This window comes from Clavelina lepadiformis, chromosome 2 (assembly GCF_947623445.1).
Source record: "Clavelina lepadiformis chromosome 2, kaClaLepa1.1, whole genome shotgun sequence".
NCBI lineage: Eukaryota > Metazoa > Chordata > Ascidiacea > Aplousobranchia > Clavelinidae > Clavelina > Clavelina lepadiformis.
In genome coordinates this window covers 23,587,282-23,602,952 of record NC_135241.1, presented here as the reverse complement: position 1 = coordinate 23,602,952, position 15,671 = coordinate 23,587,282, and the positions used below count along the sequence as shown (strand labels likewise).

Sequence of the window (15,671 nt, the reverse complement as noted above, 5' to 3'; positions counted from 1 at the left end):
GAGGTTACAGTAGTTACAGAATGTGGATAGATGTTTGAAAACTTTTATTAATCTTTTGGGTAATTATTAAATGTGACCCCATTCTGTAACAAACGCCACAGTAAATTAAGGGGCGCTGTGTCACGTAAAGCTTAGCCAGCTATCAGCGGTCGATGACGGATCTGAAATGACCTGAGTTAAGCTTCAAGCAATCAAGCCATTCATTTGAAGTCAAATGCTTAAGAAACGTAGGACGAGGACGATTCACTGTTGGTTACGTACTCTAACTATTTTAGGAGTAGCGGCGTGTGTTTTTATATCTACTCCAGACTGCTGAAATATGAATGATTTTTTGAAATGGAAAAGCTGCGTTTTGAGCAGAATAGATTTAAGCAAAAAAGGTTCAATCGATGCTGCGATTCAGAACTTGGTCTCCTTTATAAACGAACAAAACGGATATTGTACGACAAGTTCTTGTTCTGGCAGAATAGTCTTATTGTCAAATGATGCCGAACAAAGTGGTGGAAGCGGCATAAACCAGAAAAAGACAAAAAAATGCACTTGGCATTTGGTGTCACATGAAACTGTGGAATTACATGATGTACTAAAATCACTGCATCAAGTGAAATGCGAGAGTAAGTTGAAATTTGAAGGTTTCATCATGCACATCAAATGTTGTGGATTGGAAGAAGCTCGCTTAATGCAAAATGCAGCAATTTCTGCCGGTCACAGGAATTCTGGAATCACTTTGGGAAAACAAGGACGAAATATAATGGTGGCTGTGCGTGGTACACAGTGCTTAGAAGTTCCAATAACAGACGTTCACGGTGCGCGACTCACCTCAGATCTTTATATAAAATGTGTTCTCGATAAAGCAAATCAAAAGCTAAAGGACAATTTTGAAAGAATAGTGCTATTTGAAACCAAATTACGATCACTTATCAATAATTTAAGGTTTTCTGAAAATAAGACATGTAAGAAGTTGTCAAATTCCAGCTCCAGCAAAACAGGAAATAGAAAACACAAAGGAGAAAATCCTGGACATTTACAAAATGAAATAGATGTTGATGATGTGCAGTTTTTGTTTTCTAATGGTGATGAATATTTATGATTAGTTTTTAGAAGGTGTATACTGTTTTGACTGTTTTTGTTTTTAAATACTGTCTTTTCTTGGCTCAAGAGCTTATTACTGTATCATACACATTATTTTAAAAGGGGTGATGTTGGTGCTTTCCTAGTGATGTTTTAAGTGCTGGCTATACTTAAAATATTGTGAATGTGCCAGAATGCTTAGAAACAGCGTTACCACTGTACTACGTGACTTGGCCAAATTCCGATCAAAACAAAATGAGTTTTTTAAGGCATCCTGCATAGCACTTCAGCAAAAGAATCATTATGGCACTGTTGGAGACCTCATCCAAAACATCAGGTTCAACTACTTCTTTGATGCTCGTCACCATTTGGACAATGATAAATGGGCAAAGCTCTTTTGCGTCGAAGGAAACGTGGGCGTTGGGAAAGCAGCTTTCGCCAAAGAGTTTGCAGAGAAATTGGATTTAAGACATTTTCCAACAGCAACTACCGATTACTTTGTCTTGAGGATGAAAGGTTTCTTTCCAGATGAAAAGATAGAATGGGAAATGAGTGAGGACTCTGCTTATCAAAAGATGCTGTCTTTAAACATGGATAAATTCTGTGAGGAGCCCACAAACTGGGTGCATACCTCGAGGTTGCAGTTATGGTTACTACAGATGCGACATTTCCAGTATTGCGATGCCCTTGCTCATCTTTTGAGAACAGGTCAAGGCGCTGTCCTTAATCGGCATTTCTACAGCGACTTGGTGCATGCTGAGGCCCAGCAAAAAATGGGTTGGATCAGGAAAGACGTATGGAAGTATTATCAGACAATGACCTTCTCTTCTGATGAGTTCCTTCTTCCACCTCAGGTAAGCATTGGCTATGCCAGTCTGAAAACAAGTGCAGTTGATTAAACTAAACCGTAAGAAGACAAATCAATGTATCGTGATTTATGAAATATCAATCAGATATTTGCAATTCCTTCCAAAAGCACTTGTTGATCTGTAAATTACTATTTTGGACAGGTTTAAGCTCAACGTTACTTTGATTCATATTATCAGGTTGTGATATATTTGGACGTGCCGGCAGAGCAGTGCTACGAGAATATCCAAGCCGGGAACAATGAGGCTGAGAAGCGTTTATCTCTTGAATATCTAAAGCGTGTTGAGGACGCTTACAAAGCAGTTTACTTTCCAAAGGCTAGGGAACGTGGAGTTAATATCATTGAAGTGGATGGGACCAGTAATACTTCTGTGGATGAGGTGCCATACTGTTATTTATGACTCTTTTGTAAATGATGTATTGGTATGGAAGTGAGCAATTTTATACCTTCTCATCATTGAATTTAGTATGTCTATCTTTATAAAGAAAGATACCCAACTTGTTCTGAATTTTCCGGTATATAACATTTCTATGGTTGTACAATCCTTCGAAGTACCTCTCTCAATCCTAACATCAGAACAATTTAATTTAAATTTATTTTTTAACACTAATCCAAGCTCCCAAAATTATTGACCTATTTCATTTTTTCTGTTGGTATCTTCAGTAGTGAGATTTTTCCGGTCTAGTTATATTTACATACATAATGTTAAGAATGAAAAATTTGCATTTTATGAATTTTGTGTGATTCTTCATCTTGGTTTCAATGCTCAGGTCATTGGCGATCTCGACAACCTTCCAACAATGTTGAACTCTTTCAATCTTTGGAATGTCGGCAACTACAAGCTGAAGCGGTTGATGATTCGATGCGAGGATTTACAGAGGAGGATCAGAAAGTTCAAGATCTACAGTCCTATTGAGGAGTTATGGAACAACGAGTCGATTAAAGAAGCGATGGAGATGGAGATAGAGATGGCTCCATTCAGATACCCGAAAGGCTTGAATGCTGAACTCGGTGATAGGAATATTTTCTGGAAGTATTTGTAGAAATTTGGCGTTTGTTCTGTTTCAAAATATTCACTAAATACAAATTATACTAGTTCATGGCAATGAAATATTTCTTTGTTGTTTGCCAAAATTTGTTTTCTTATTCCAATGAAAGTATTGTACTGCTCAGAGACTGAGTTCCTTCTTTTAAGGAAAAAATTGAGTCGTTTCAGGGATATAGAGGTAAAGTTATTTTACCCTTCATAAATGAGTGCACACATGAGATCTGAAATCAACATCATGGCTGACCTTACTCAAGTCACTTTCACAAACTGACTGACAGGCTAGTGACAGCAGTACGGTAATTTGAGGGGGCACGCTCCTATCATGATCTTAACATATCATACCATACCATACGCAAGAGTTTGTCATCTGAAATCAATGCTCTTCAATACAGCGGTATGGATCCCTTAAAAGTGAAAGCTTCACAAGGTTTAGGTCAGGCATAATAAACCTTTACAACAAACAATTCAGTATATACTGCATAATATATTAACCAATCACAGAATCAAACAACCATGGTTGGGGAAACAAACACATGTGTGGTACAACTGTGACCGCAGTCTTAAACACAGTGAAACAGCGTGCAATGTTTACCACGGTTATAAAAGTGCAATATATGAGTATCACCAGAACGCATACAGGAACACAGAATAATTTTACAAGAATAGAAAAGTTTCTAACAGTGATCTTTCTAACCAAGTTTAACAGTGGAATAATTGACAAATGAACTGCGTGGGCCATGTCCTACGTTAGCCATCAGTTTTGCCTTTTCAGCCATTTGATTGAAGTTGGATGTCTTTCGCTTAATTACATCTCGTTCTGCTTCACTCATCTTTGCTTGAAAGCGAGAGAACTCAAACGCGGCCTCCTTAAGTTGAAGATGCCTTTTCGCTTTGTTTTCTTTCATTTCACAGTTGTCCTGGTTATTGGAAAAGAAAAAAGCTATCAGAGATGCAAGACGTGGTCTACTCAGGCGTCCAGATTAATCTCATCAGAGCAATAAGATGATCACAAGAACAAAAAGAAAGATACAGTATTTGAAATTATAAGACCAGGACCATTTCAACTTTGCCTGGAAAAGGTTGAAGAAATTGCTGCTTTGATAGAATCATTCAGGCTATTTTGAATTTATCCCAGTGATGCGCTATTTAATTATTCTACTCTAAATAAAAATGAGTGTTCTTCTGTTTTGTATCATGCAAGCAGTAACTCACTGTCAGTCAATTTCGAGTTTTTGTAAAAAAATAAATACCTTCGTTTTCTTTATCTGTCCCTCTGCTTTCTGCTGGATCAGAGTCAAATTCTTCTTCCACCCTTCTTCGCTAGATGCCCGCATCTTCTGAGCTCTGATTGATTTATTGTGTTGGTTTTGCATCGCTATGTCTGCCGCTTTCCGCTGCAGTTCATCCTTTGTAGGAAAAACATCGCAATTACTATAATGATGCTAAATTTAGAAATTAACCAGCTGTATCTTAAAATGAATGTATCCAAGATCAAACCTTATGCTCCGCAATAGACCTCATGTGCTCCTCGGTTTCTACGTCAATTTTCTTCTGATTTTGACGAGTTTGAAGAATTTTGCTGTTGATCATTTGTCCCTGGTTACGCATGGTCGCCTCACGATCCAACAGCTAGAAATGAAAATCATCATCATTCAAACATAAAAGCTCTGGAAGTAATTCACCAGTCGAGTGGTGAGAGGCAAAAACCGGCACAACCGGATTTGCCAATGACTGGCAAGGCTGTCTAAAACAGAAATTGAAACAAAACTTTCATTTTTCTGTGCTCCGACAGACTGGGCTGGTTAAAACCAACCACCTTATTGCAATAGCACTGGTTTTCACTTAACCTTCTGCTTGTAATTCCTCTCGGCTTTTGTGAGTTTTTCCTCCAATGCTTCCTTCTTCATACGAGCTTCCTCGCGATTTCTTCTCCTGACTTCTTCCTGGATCTCTGCAAATCTTTCGCGTTGCTTCTTGTTCATCAGCTTTATCTGAAAAATTTCCTCGTTACAAAAAGCGATCGCATGTTGGACAATGCAATTCGTCTATGTATCACAATGGTCATGCTCCCCCACAGAAAAAGAGTATTTTACAAAATGCATCTGATTTCAAAACATGCTCTCTCGTAGAGTGGTATCTGGTGCAGTATTCTTTATCCTCCGACTGAGGAAGTCTTGGTACGGCTGAAACTCGGTGATGATTTCTCATCACTAGGCCTCAGTTATCAAGCTTGTCTGTGTGCTTCTTCCAATTGTTGTATTTTAGCCGAGATTTGGAGATTGTTCACCATGAGCACAGAACAGTGTTGTTAAAGCCTACCTCAAGGGCATTACAGCAGTAGCTGTAGTAATTGCATAATTGCCACTGAGTACCGATCATGGGTTTGCTTCATTGTAAATCAGTGATCGAACTGCTACCAAGCCAACAAAGTAGTATATGTAACAAGCATTGTAAATGTGGTATTGAGAGAACCTTTTCGAGTTCTTTCATTTCGTTTTCCAGCTTCAAACGTTCAGCTCTTTGTAGACGATCAGTGATATCTTGTTCTGTTGCATGCTGGAACGCCTGCAAGTAACAAACGTGTCCTATCAATACCAAACCTGCGCAAACTGTCTTACCAGCTGCACGTTATATTAAGGATGTGTCGAATCGAACATGAATATCGACTTTTTGCTGTTTTCATGAATTAAAATCTTAACGGTATATTCGGGTCGAATACTCCATTATTGTATTTGTATTGTATTGGACCCAACGAGTGAATGTTATGTAAAGAGATGTGAATTCATTTATTACTCATCAAGTTCAAGTGAAAATTAAAAAAACATTTGAGCTCCAACATTTATTTACCAGGGTTAAGGTTGCGACAGTTTTGCTGAATATTTATGATTTACTCAATCTAAAGACAATAATATTTTAACTTTATGGGTTTGGATCCGATTCAGATTCGCACGAATATTAAAATCTATCGTTTGCATTCTCACAAATCCAATTTTTTTTTCGATTTGGAACATCCCTACGTGATGCCACGATAAGGATCAGCGTAACACATTCGTCTTAGGTCTATTATTATTATTGAGAGTGGTCAACATACCGTGACTTCTTTGTTGACAAGATTCAGCGTTTTTTCCTGCTGCTTCTTCTTTTCAAGAGCAATCTTTCTGCGTTCTTCAACTTGTCGTTGTCGTAACTTTTCCTGCAAAAAATGCCAGCAGTGTAAAAGGGAAAGGGAGGGAAAATCATAGAAGATGATAGAACAAGAAGATAGTTTCTACGATGAAAGTGCTTGGCAAGTACCTGCTTTTCTTTGTTTGATTTTACAACGGAATCGACGTGTTCTTGGTCTCTCAATCTCTCCTGCTCCACAACTTTCTCTTCCTTGATCCTTTTCAATTCTCCTCCTTTTAGTTTTTTCTCCCACTGGAGCTGGCTGCTAGCGACTTCCTTATTTCGTTGTAGTTGTTCTTTTCTCTGTTGAAAACATGGTGTAATAATTAAAGCAGGAGACATCACAAAAAAGCAATCTGTCTAAAAAATAAAGGTAATTATTAAAGTGCTGGTGTTACAAATATGACTGACCTGAATGGATATTGTTTGGCCTTTATACAGAAATTGTTTTTTTAGTTAATGTTTAAGGCATTTAATAAACATTAAGGATTTTATATTCTCGAGGTGCATTGTTGTGTTTAACATCGTCGATGTAATGGTAACAGATTAGAATCAGGGCGAGTGAAAATCAGAGAGCGCAGAGCCACCTTCAATACCTTTGCTTCTTCTATGTTTCTTTTTTCTTCATTCCATTCTAACATTTTTCGTTGTCTTTCTTTTTCTTCTGTCTCCTCCTTTTTTCGTCGTTCCTTCATAATCAAGGTGAGACGTTTGTCTCTCTGAACAAACAAATAAAACCTCAAGTGGACTCGACAACATATTATTAAGTTCACGACAAACAAAAACATGCACTACAGAATTTCATTTCCCACACAACCTTTCATAAGTGTTCAACACCAAACATAACATGAAGTACAAAGCATAGCTGTGAAAATGATTCCTTTGTAAGTAGCATAGTAGAAGTGGACGGTAGTTTTTTTGTTATACATTACATGATTGTAATTCCCACAACAAGGTAATGTATAGAAATGAATGTTATCCTTAATTTAACCTCTCAGACCTGTATTTGAGGGGTTGTGTAGCCACTTGCCAGACGAGAATGGTGATCAAACACTGATGATGAACGTAGACTCATGCTGCTGTATCGCAGTTTTTCTTGTCTAAAATATGACAAAAAATTGGTGGTGAATTCCTTGTCACTTTGTGACAAATAACAACAACATTCATTGATGCATTGTCATAAACTTATAATAACACGAGAATTGTAGGAAATCATACATCCATTTGTCAGCACTTCTTGTCATGCTGTGAGGCAAAAGTGCCTTAATACAACACAAAGCAAAAGCATTTGTATAATCCAGGGAAATATTTCAAAGTAAACATTACAGCTTTAAAGCTTTAACTCCTTGTAATAACAATGTTCTGCGGCTTCCAAACCTGTTTTGTGTTTCCAAGCTTTTGCTTCTTAACCTTGAAATGTCATTGTTGGTTCTTGTCCTGGAACGTTCCACCCTTGTTGAACCTACAGCAAACAAACCTTTACTTATACTATTACACATACATACATACATACATACTGTGTGTAGTGGTTTGCTTGAATGATAATATTGTTTAGCAGTATTTTTATACTGAACCCAAAATGCAGTTATAAATGCTAGTATTTCAAAAGATTTCAGTCAATGGGTCCAAACTTGACAAAACTTCAGGCTTTCAGTCCGTCCCATGATTATGATTTCATGAAGTAATAGAATTTGATTATATAAATAGATTTTGAAAAACAGCAATGCAATTACAGTGCACATGACAACTCACTGTGGTTAATTAATTTTACATATTTTAACTCAAATTCATTTTGTTATAAACATATTCAAAGAAAAGTTGATATATCTAACACCATGTCTTTAGCTTTTATCATCTAATCAATAGCACCAAGAGTCTACTAATATTTTTCAGAGCAACCCACAAAACCCAAACATTCCCTGAGCACTGAGCACAGTTAGCATTATTACTTTCTGGAGGAAAAGTATCAGTGATTTTAACTGTGTAAAAAGTAAAAAATGTAACTATGAATGATGTTTGTGATGCAAAGCGGGATTATGTTAATTCAGTGAGGATTGTAGACAGATAGGTGAAACCACTCTAGCGTACTGGAGGCAGATTAAAGTTTGCAATGTAATCATACTGTAAAAGTTTTAAAAGTTTCTCGAAAACCAATTTTGGGTCAAAACTCACTATTTTCTCCACACTTGATCTACACAAACAAATTAGTCATGCAATAAGACACGCAACGTCTCACCAAAAAGCTGGTCATCGTTCAGAATACCGGAGATCGATTCGTCAGAAGGAGTTACACCTCGAGGAGGAGGGTGGGTGGCTATCAATGGAACTGATCGGTCTATCGAACCAAACCTTTTCGAAAATATTGATTCTGTCTTCTTAACACTTTCGTTCTTTGATGTTTTCGACCCTAACTTTGTATAAGAATCCTTTGGATATCTAGGAAAATGGTAAATTGATGATAAGAATTAGCAGTTGATTGTTATTTAGATATGAGGAAATCTGATGCATCTTTTTATTGTAAAATTACCGTGATGGTGTGACTGAAAATGTGTCAGTGGCCTACTACGCTAGCGAAAACTTGCATATAAACCTGGCTGGAAAGTATGACAGTTATTGATGACAACGACACAAATTTTGGCAGGACGACATGCAATGAAGTCTTATATAACTCTTACTTTATTACCATTGGCGTTAAAGTAACCGACTTCGCCTCATTTTCTTATTGTAAACACTTTTTTTTTAAATTACATTTTGGCATGAACGTTGATGAGCCTTGCGAGTATGTACCACACTTTCCAGTTATCAATATGGAATAAATATCACTCATCAAAATGATCTGCATTTGCAATAAATCACAAATAGTCTCACTTGGAATGTTGGTACGAATTTTTTAAAGTTGAATCTTCCACATCTTCTAAGTGAATATCGTCCTTCACTGCTTTACTCTTGAAGTGAAACTTCTCTTTCCCTCTCTTCTTTGCAACCTGCTGCTCCATGATTATCTTTTCACGCTCCTTCCGGCATCTTTCTAACTTTGCTGTCCTCTTCTCTTCCCAATCATTGTGCAGAATCTGTAACAATGGTGATTATGAGTAAATATTGGTTCTTCTTCTCACTCTGGCATCTATTATAACAGATGGAATTGCTTGCTCATTGCATATTATAATCAAAATCAATACATATATATGTATATAATATTGCTATTGATTAATCAGACTTCACACTTATCAGCTGCTTTATCCTCTAAATGAAAAAAAGCATTAAGAAGAAATGCGGTGGTACCACTAAGAAAAGAGGATTGAGTGCAGAAGTGCAGAGTCAATTGGGTATTTGACAAATGCATCACATGGTTGCACACTCTTTCACTAAGACTCAGTAAAAATGTGCTGTGTAAGTGTACAGGCTTTTATTTCAACATACAATCACTGTCCTTACAAATTATTATTTTGTAGAATTGTAGGTTTGGTGGGCCTGCTAATCTACCCCATCTTATAGCACAATTCTATTACTGCTATCTTTAAGGTTTTAAGCCCTTGGGCTTTGCCACTTTTTCTGCTCGTTAATTGCTTCGTGAGCATGTGTTTTATTGTGCTTAACTGCAACGGTTAAGGTCATAACTTTTGCTCTGCACAGTTAATGGCGAAAAATAAACAATAGGCCTACAAAAAAATTTGCATTAACTGATTAGTGTGTTTTTATTATCACCTCAATGAACTCTGTTGATTTTCCACAATTTTCCTCTGAAAAATCTTCAAGTGGTTTGTGAAGAAGTTGGACAGGCTTAATATTCAATCTTGAACATGCTTCCAGTGACCTTGGACTGGTCAGGACATATCTTGACCCTTCTGCTTCTGGTCCATCAAAGTTATACAAATCAAGTAAAATAGCCATTATAGGTCTCCTAAATACGTCATAGATGCATTGACGTCAACCAAAAATTGCATAGTATCTGTAATAATCACGTTAAACAGACGTTAAAGTTACATCATCGTCTTAACCTAGATTAGTAACATACAACGTACTGTACTTTGACAGGCGACAAAACTTGCTCAACCAATACAGTACGACAGTATCTGAGCAGACGTGAAACCATTGTACGCCCTTATAATCCCTGTCATACCCTTGAGCTGGAAAATCAAAATGGAAGAGGCCTTGAAAAGGCTCTTACTGAGAGTGAATGTACACTTGATATGATACTTATCGCGGGGTCACGTTTCTTTTCAACGTATAACAATTTGCTACTCTCCTGATCAAGTGTGCTTTACATGCTCCACGTGAATAAATAAGAACTTATTACAGTAGTTTCCCTAGCAATATTTACATCAGCAATCGAGTCGAGGTTTCAACAAGTAGAATTCGATTTTTACCGCAACTGGCTTCACTCCTGACCAGTCGACCGTGAAAAAAAACAAACTTAATGACGTCACTATCACAAATCGTTTAGTTGAGTTAAAATTGAAATATTGTACGTTGTGGTTTCCCCATTTAAAAAGGTTATACAGTACCAGGTTATACTTATACACACATGATACAAAGATATAGCATGCGTTATGCATAAAGTTTTAAGTATATTTGGTTCAGGCAAACAAAGCGTAAAAACACTACTGTATTATCATGAGCCAATTTTATTGAATAAAAATTGCACTGATGAACAGCATTGCAGCAATTTTTAACCATCTGTTGGTTGGATACACCACCTGCACGTCTGCTTAACTTCGCTTGTGTCAACTTATGTTTTGTAGATTTAACTATCATGGGTTTAGTGGCCGTGCTAGTTGTTACTAGCAATTATTACCTTAGTTTTTTTGGAGACGTTTAAGCCCTTGCTATATTTTTAACAACTGGCTTGATCTTTTCGTCCCTACCTAAAACTGATGGATGGGCCCCTTGCCAAATTTTACATATACTGTAGTAACTTAATGTAATGATAATAATAAGATGTGAACCAAATATCTCTACAAATCAATTCACATCAAAGCTATATCATATACCTACTGCGTGATATACTTTCACCGAAACATTTTCTTTCGAGAACATTTTGGGAATAACACTGTCACTTGCCCGAAATAAAAGATAATAATAATCTGTTTTTGTTTTGGGGCTAAGTAGCGCGGGGCCCAATGCAGTCGCATCACTCGCATTGGCCTTAGGCCAGCCCTGCAGATGGAAACCTACGACTACCACTATTTATACACCTATATACCTAAAGTATGGTTAATAGGTAATACTTCAGTCATTGTTATAGAAATATTTATCATTGGGCTGACGAAAATCTTTGTACGAATTAACACTCTGCGTCCAATTAGTGCACATTAATATCTTCATGCAATATTTTCTAACCAGCCCTGGTTTTGTCTTTAAGGTGTATTTTTTCATACCTGAGCATGTGTTTAATGTTTCCTTGTTCTCGTCGTTCTGTCAATACATTACTCTTTTGTGCCTCAGTTTGTGTTATGCTTTTTCCTTAATTCACCTTGTGTAATTTTATGGATAAAATCGTTTTCTGGATTTTGTGGCGGTGTTATTTGCACAACAGACTATAGCAGGGGTGTCAAACTCAATCGAACCAGGGGCCAAAACTCAAAACCTTTTTAACGCCTCGGTCCGTAAGGATAAAACTTGATTGAACGTTTCGTGACACGAGTACATGAATTGAAACAGTCAGCGAAACAACACCAAATTTTTGATGTTTTTGACGATTTTTGATTATTTTTCTCTTACATCATTATGTTTCATTCATCTCCTTGCAAAAGCATTAAAGAATTAACAAACAATAAAGAAAAAAGCAGCCCAGACTCCAAGCGTTAGAATAAAGCTATTTATTCTATCGTATGATGAGGCAACTGCTGTGCTGCTGTATTGTGCGATTTGTTATAATCTTGTTTCTTGCTTGCAAAAAGTAAGTTAGCCTATACTGTACAATGATCTCGCGGGCCGGAAATAGTTCAATGTATGAAATAACATTGCGGGCCGAGTTTTATTGTAAAGCGGGCCGGGAGTTTGACACGTATGGACTATACTACTATAGTGATGTTGATGTTTTACCTATCTATAGCTCTATGCATTCTACCGTATTTCTTCGGGCATTAAGTCACTTAAATTGTTTGTACAAGGATTATATTGGAATATTGAAAATAAAAACTTGACAAAAACCATATTTTACTGATATGATTGGTCAAGACATTCCATTACAATGATTCGCCGAAAAGTTATAGTAAAACGAATAACAGAGGATTAATCTAAATTAAAAGATATGATCGCAAAAAGTTTTAAGATCAATTTGTAAGGACTGGGTCATATTATAAGATGTTAAAAATAAAATAATTTAGTTTACAAATCTCACTTACAGGTACTGTTTGCTGTACAAAATACATTGAATGATTAAATACGACAGGGGCACAATTTTTAACACAATCTTGTACATTTTAAGCCCTTGACGAGCTTTGAGATTTTCCCAATTTCATCTATTGCTTGAGAAATATTCTTTTTTTCTGTTTTATTGGCTACAGCTGGTTAACTTTCCACGTTCCAGATGTGGCAATGTGCGTTAAAAGTATTAATGACGTCATAAATGCACATAATCTGATTCTTTTCTTAAAACTCAACACCAAATGCGGCTTTGCACCAAAAAGTTTGGCAACGCCTAGGTTAAAATCTTTCAGTTCTAATAAAATTTTGTATGTATCTGCAGTTTTAATGCTTTCAGCAACCTCGTGATACTAAAGTTGGAGAGATAAAAAGCTCTTTGGATAAAAACTTCTGAATCAACGGATGAATGCAATTAGAACGAGAAAAAAACTTTAAATATTTTTATAATTCTGGGGTCATTTGTAACTTTTTATGATTAATGCCACCATAACCGTTACGTATTCGCAGTCACAACTTTCGTGCTCTAATGGTTTTGAATAGAAATCAGACAAAAACAGACAAGGCGACTAAATTGTGACGTATTTTTTCCTGAAGGCTGTTTTGTGCGAGTGCAATGTTCTTCTCAAAATGGTTAATTTTCAACCTCAAAATTCGACTTGCCGATGTGGTCTTAACGTTTCTACCAGGTTATTTTGTTTATAGCCTTTTTTCAACTTAAACGAGGTTTTATATGCGACAAAAGTTAGGATGTTCCAAGTTTTAATGTAAAATTGCGGTTGAAGATGCGTGACCGCACGTGCATTAGATTGTTTGCGTGAGCAGGTGGATTCCACTTTCTAGGTCGACTTTGACTCTAAAGTGTTGAAAGGCTAAGGCAGTTTTTGACGAAAAATCGTGCGTCAGAGACAGACTGTTTGCGGCTCCGGCATGCATTGAAACCTCAATGCTTTGTTTAGGTATGATATATATTTATTTGCCTGCTCGTTAACTGTTCGTGAGCATGTGACAGTTATGATATCATAGAAATTTAATGCAAAGCTTAATGTGACCTCAAAATTGTTTTACCTTAAAGATATTGACTTGACTTGACATGAGTCACAATTTTAAGTTTTTAACCGACTTGACTCGAGTCAGAAAAAAATGGCCTGTTTACAACCCTGCCTATAGGCTAGTTTATATTGTCAGGATCGTAATCTGTTGCGAATATGTTTTGCTTATGGACACCTGTTATAGTAATTTAGTAGTATGTAGTTATTATTCTTTGGACAGTGGTCATTGTGGCAAATGTTATACAAACAATTTGTGGTTGCCAAAAAATTACGGGGAAAACTCTAATTTAGTCTATCAAAATACAAATTTTACGAGTATGGTTTTAGTTCCAAAGCATTTAAAATAGAAAACATGCTTTGCTTTTCTGTTTGCGCCAGATTCAGCTGCAATCCCTAAAATTATCTGTAAATTTTGACACAATTGCCCCATCTTTGAACCATACTGGAAAATGTGTCGGTTTTTCAGGGAAACGGATTTGATCATTTAAGGTCGGTCATTGCTCACTCGTTGTTATCCTGCTTGTCTTCAAGGAGAGATCTTTATGATGTGCAGTGATCACTGTGCAAGCTCCAGTATATTAAAAGTTAAAATAAAATTAAATGGTGTCGTGATGTATATTGTTAGTTAAAAAAGTGTGACGGAATGTTAAGTTGCCAAACAGGACAACAACAGCAAGTGATGCAGTATTTTGACATCACATCATAATAAGGCTGTGGCTTTATCTTGTTGCTTCATTTAGTTAAAAGTTGACTCATGCTTCGCCCAAATGCAAAGCACATTCAGTTTTATCGGATTGGTGAAGAGCGAAAGCAATTGAACGTTATAAGTGAACATTTGTTGAAATCCCTTTTTATGGTTAAAGCGTAATCTTACCAGCCAGTACTCATACTACCACAAACAGTAATCTAACCGAACTTCAATAGGCAGCTCCTGATTTTATTGGCAAATTAGCCAAGCGTCGAGAAGCCAACTTAAATTGTGAATATACTATTACTATTAAGCACTATATACTGCTTAAGCAGTAAGTCAGAACGGCCATGTTTATGTATTATGGAAGCTTGTAGATTCAAAATGTGTTTCTAACTTTGTCAAGTTTATTCCAAAGAGACTCACACACAAGAAAATTACTGCATCATCTTGGAAAAGATGCATATGTATAATTAAATACAATCACTGTGGATGGATAAAGATCTTCAATAAAGTCATGAATTACATGCCTGGAACTGCAAGCCTCATTGAGGAAATTGACAAAAGGCATCTGGTTATGCTTAGAGACGGCCGCATTTTGATTGGATTTTTGCGATCTGTTGATCAGTTTGCTAATCTTGTACTTCATAACACTGTCGAACGCATACATGTTGACTCTGTGTATGGTGATATACCACGGGGCATATTCGTTATCAGAGGAGAAAATGTTGTACTTTTGGGTGAGATTGATCCCGAGGCAGAAGAACCAAAAAACTTGACAAAGGTTTCGATTCCAGCGATAATGGAAGCTCAAAACAAGAAGAAGGAGGAAAAAGCTGAGAAGGAGAAAATAAAAATGAAAGCGTTGAAAGAACGTGGCCTCATTCCAACTGTGGACCAGTCTGAAGATCTATATTAGTCAAGGTGTTTGTGGTAATGTTTAATTCATGGAACAAGCAGGTTATTCAAAGAAGGATTTCATGTTGGTGCTGTTTCCAAAACAGCTTGCCACCGTGCTTTGTGTTCACGAGACAGTTCACATCAGTTCACGAGACAGTCGCTTGGCATGTTTGCATGTTCTTCTTTCAAGCTCACGTGTTGGATTAAACACTTCTTTCACTCCAAAGTTTCAACCTTGTCAAACCTTTTTAAGTTGAATGTTTAGAAATCTTTTGTTGTAAACGAATTTATAACAGGCACTATGTATATTTTTAATAACTCATTTGCTGATTTAATAAAGTGAATTACTAAATCATACTCATAGGGGATTGTCATGCTCTGTAAATGTCTGTATGTTTTACTTTGTCATGTCACTTTCTAATTTCTTTTTATATTTTGGCCTATCTTGAAGGTTCTTGGAGTTGAAGCAAAACTAATGTCTTTGAACATGTAAGTTCTGTTGTGTAGCCTGAG

General features: G+C 36.6%; 4 protein-coding genes across 4 annotated transcripts; 3 read left to right on the top strand and 1 right to left on the bottom strand.

Annotated features, from left to right (window-relative positions):
* Positions 1-109: 109 nt before the first annotated feature.
* On the top strand, positions 110-1,183 carry LOC143445404 (tRNA wybutosine-synthesizing protein 3 homolog). Its single transcript, XM_076944485.1, has one exon. It carries the CDS (start codon positions 320-322, stop codon positions 1,088-1,090), a length of 771 nt encoding a protein of 256 aa, XP_076800600.1. The 5' UTR covers positions 110-319; the 3' UTR covers positions 1,091-1,183.
* Positions 1,161-3,039, top strand: LOC143445403 (NADH dehydrogenase [ubiquinone] 1 alpha subcomplex subunit 10, mitochondrial-like). Its single transcript, XM_076944484.1, has 3 exons — positions 1,161-1,925; positions 2,118-2,318; positions 2,710-3,039. The coding sequence occupies exons 1-3, from the start codon at positions 1,266-1,268 to the stop codon at positions 2,980-2,982; spliced, it is 1,134 nt and encodes a 377-aa protein (XP_076800599.1). The 5' UTR covers positions 1,161-1,265; the 3' UTR covers positions 2,983-3,039.
* Positions 3,040-3,451: 412 nt separating this feature from the next.
* LOC143445402 (uncharacterized) lies at positions 3,452-10,097 on the bottom strand. The gene is made up of 13 exons (XM_076944483.1): positions 9,858-10,097; positions 9,021-9,223; positions 8,389-8,588; positions 7,530-7,614; positions 7,153-7,252; positions 6,749-6,871; positions 6,282-6,455; positions 6,079-6,180; positions 5,460-5,552; positions 4,835-4,978; positions 4,485-4,616; positions 4,238-4,393; positions 3,452-3,904 (listed from the first exon to the last, which is right to left on the bottom strand). The coding sequence occupies exons 1-13, from the start codon at positions 10,041-10,043 to the stop codon at positions 3,677-3,679; spliced, it is 1,926 nt and encodes a 641-aa protein (XP_076800598.1). The 5' UTR covers positions 10,044-10,097; the 3' UTR covers positions 3,452-3,676.
* A 3,585-nt stretch (positions 10,098-13,682) lies between these two features.
* LOC143445401 (U6 snRNA-associated Sm-like protein LSm1) lies at positions 13,683-15,609 on the top strand. The gene has a single exon (XM_076944482.1). It carries the CDS (start codon positions 14,776-14,778, stop codon positions 15,175-15,177), a length of 402 nt encoding a protein of 133 aa, XP_076800597.1. The 5' UTR covers positions 13,683-14,775; the 3' UTR covers positions 15,178-15,609.
* The last annotated feature ends 62 nt before the right edge of the window (positions 15,610-15,671 follow it).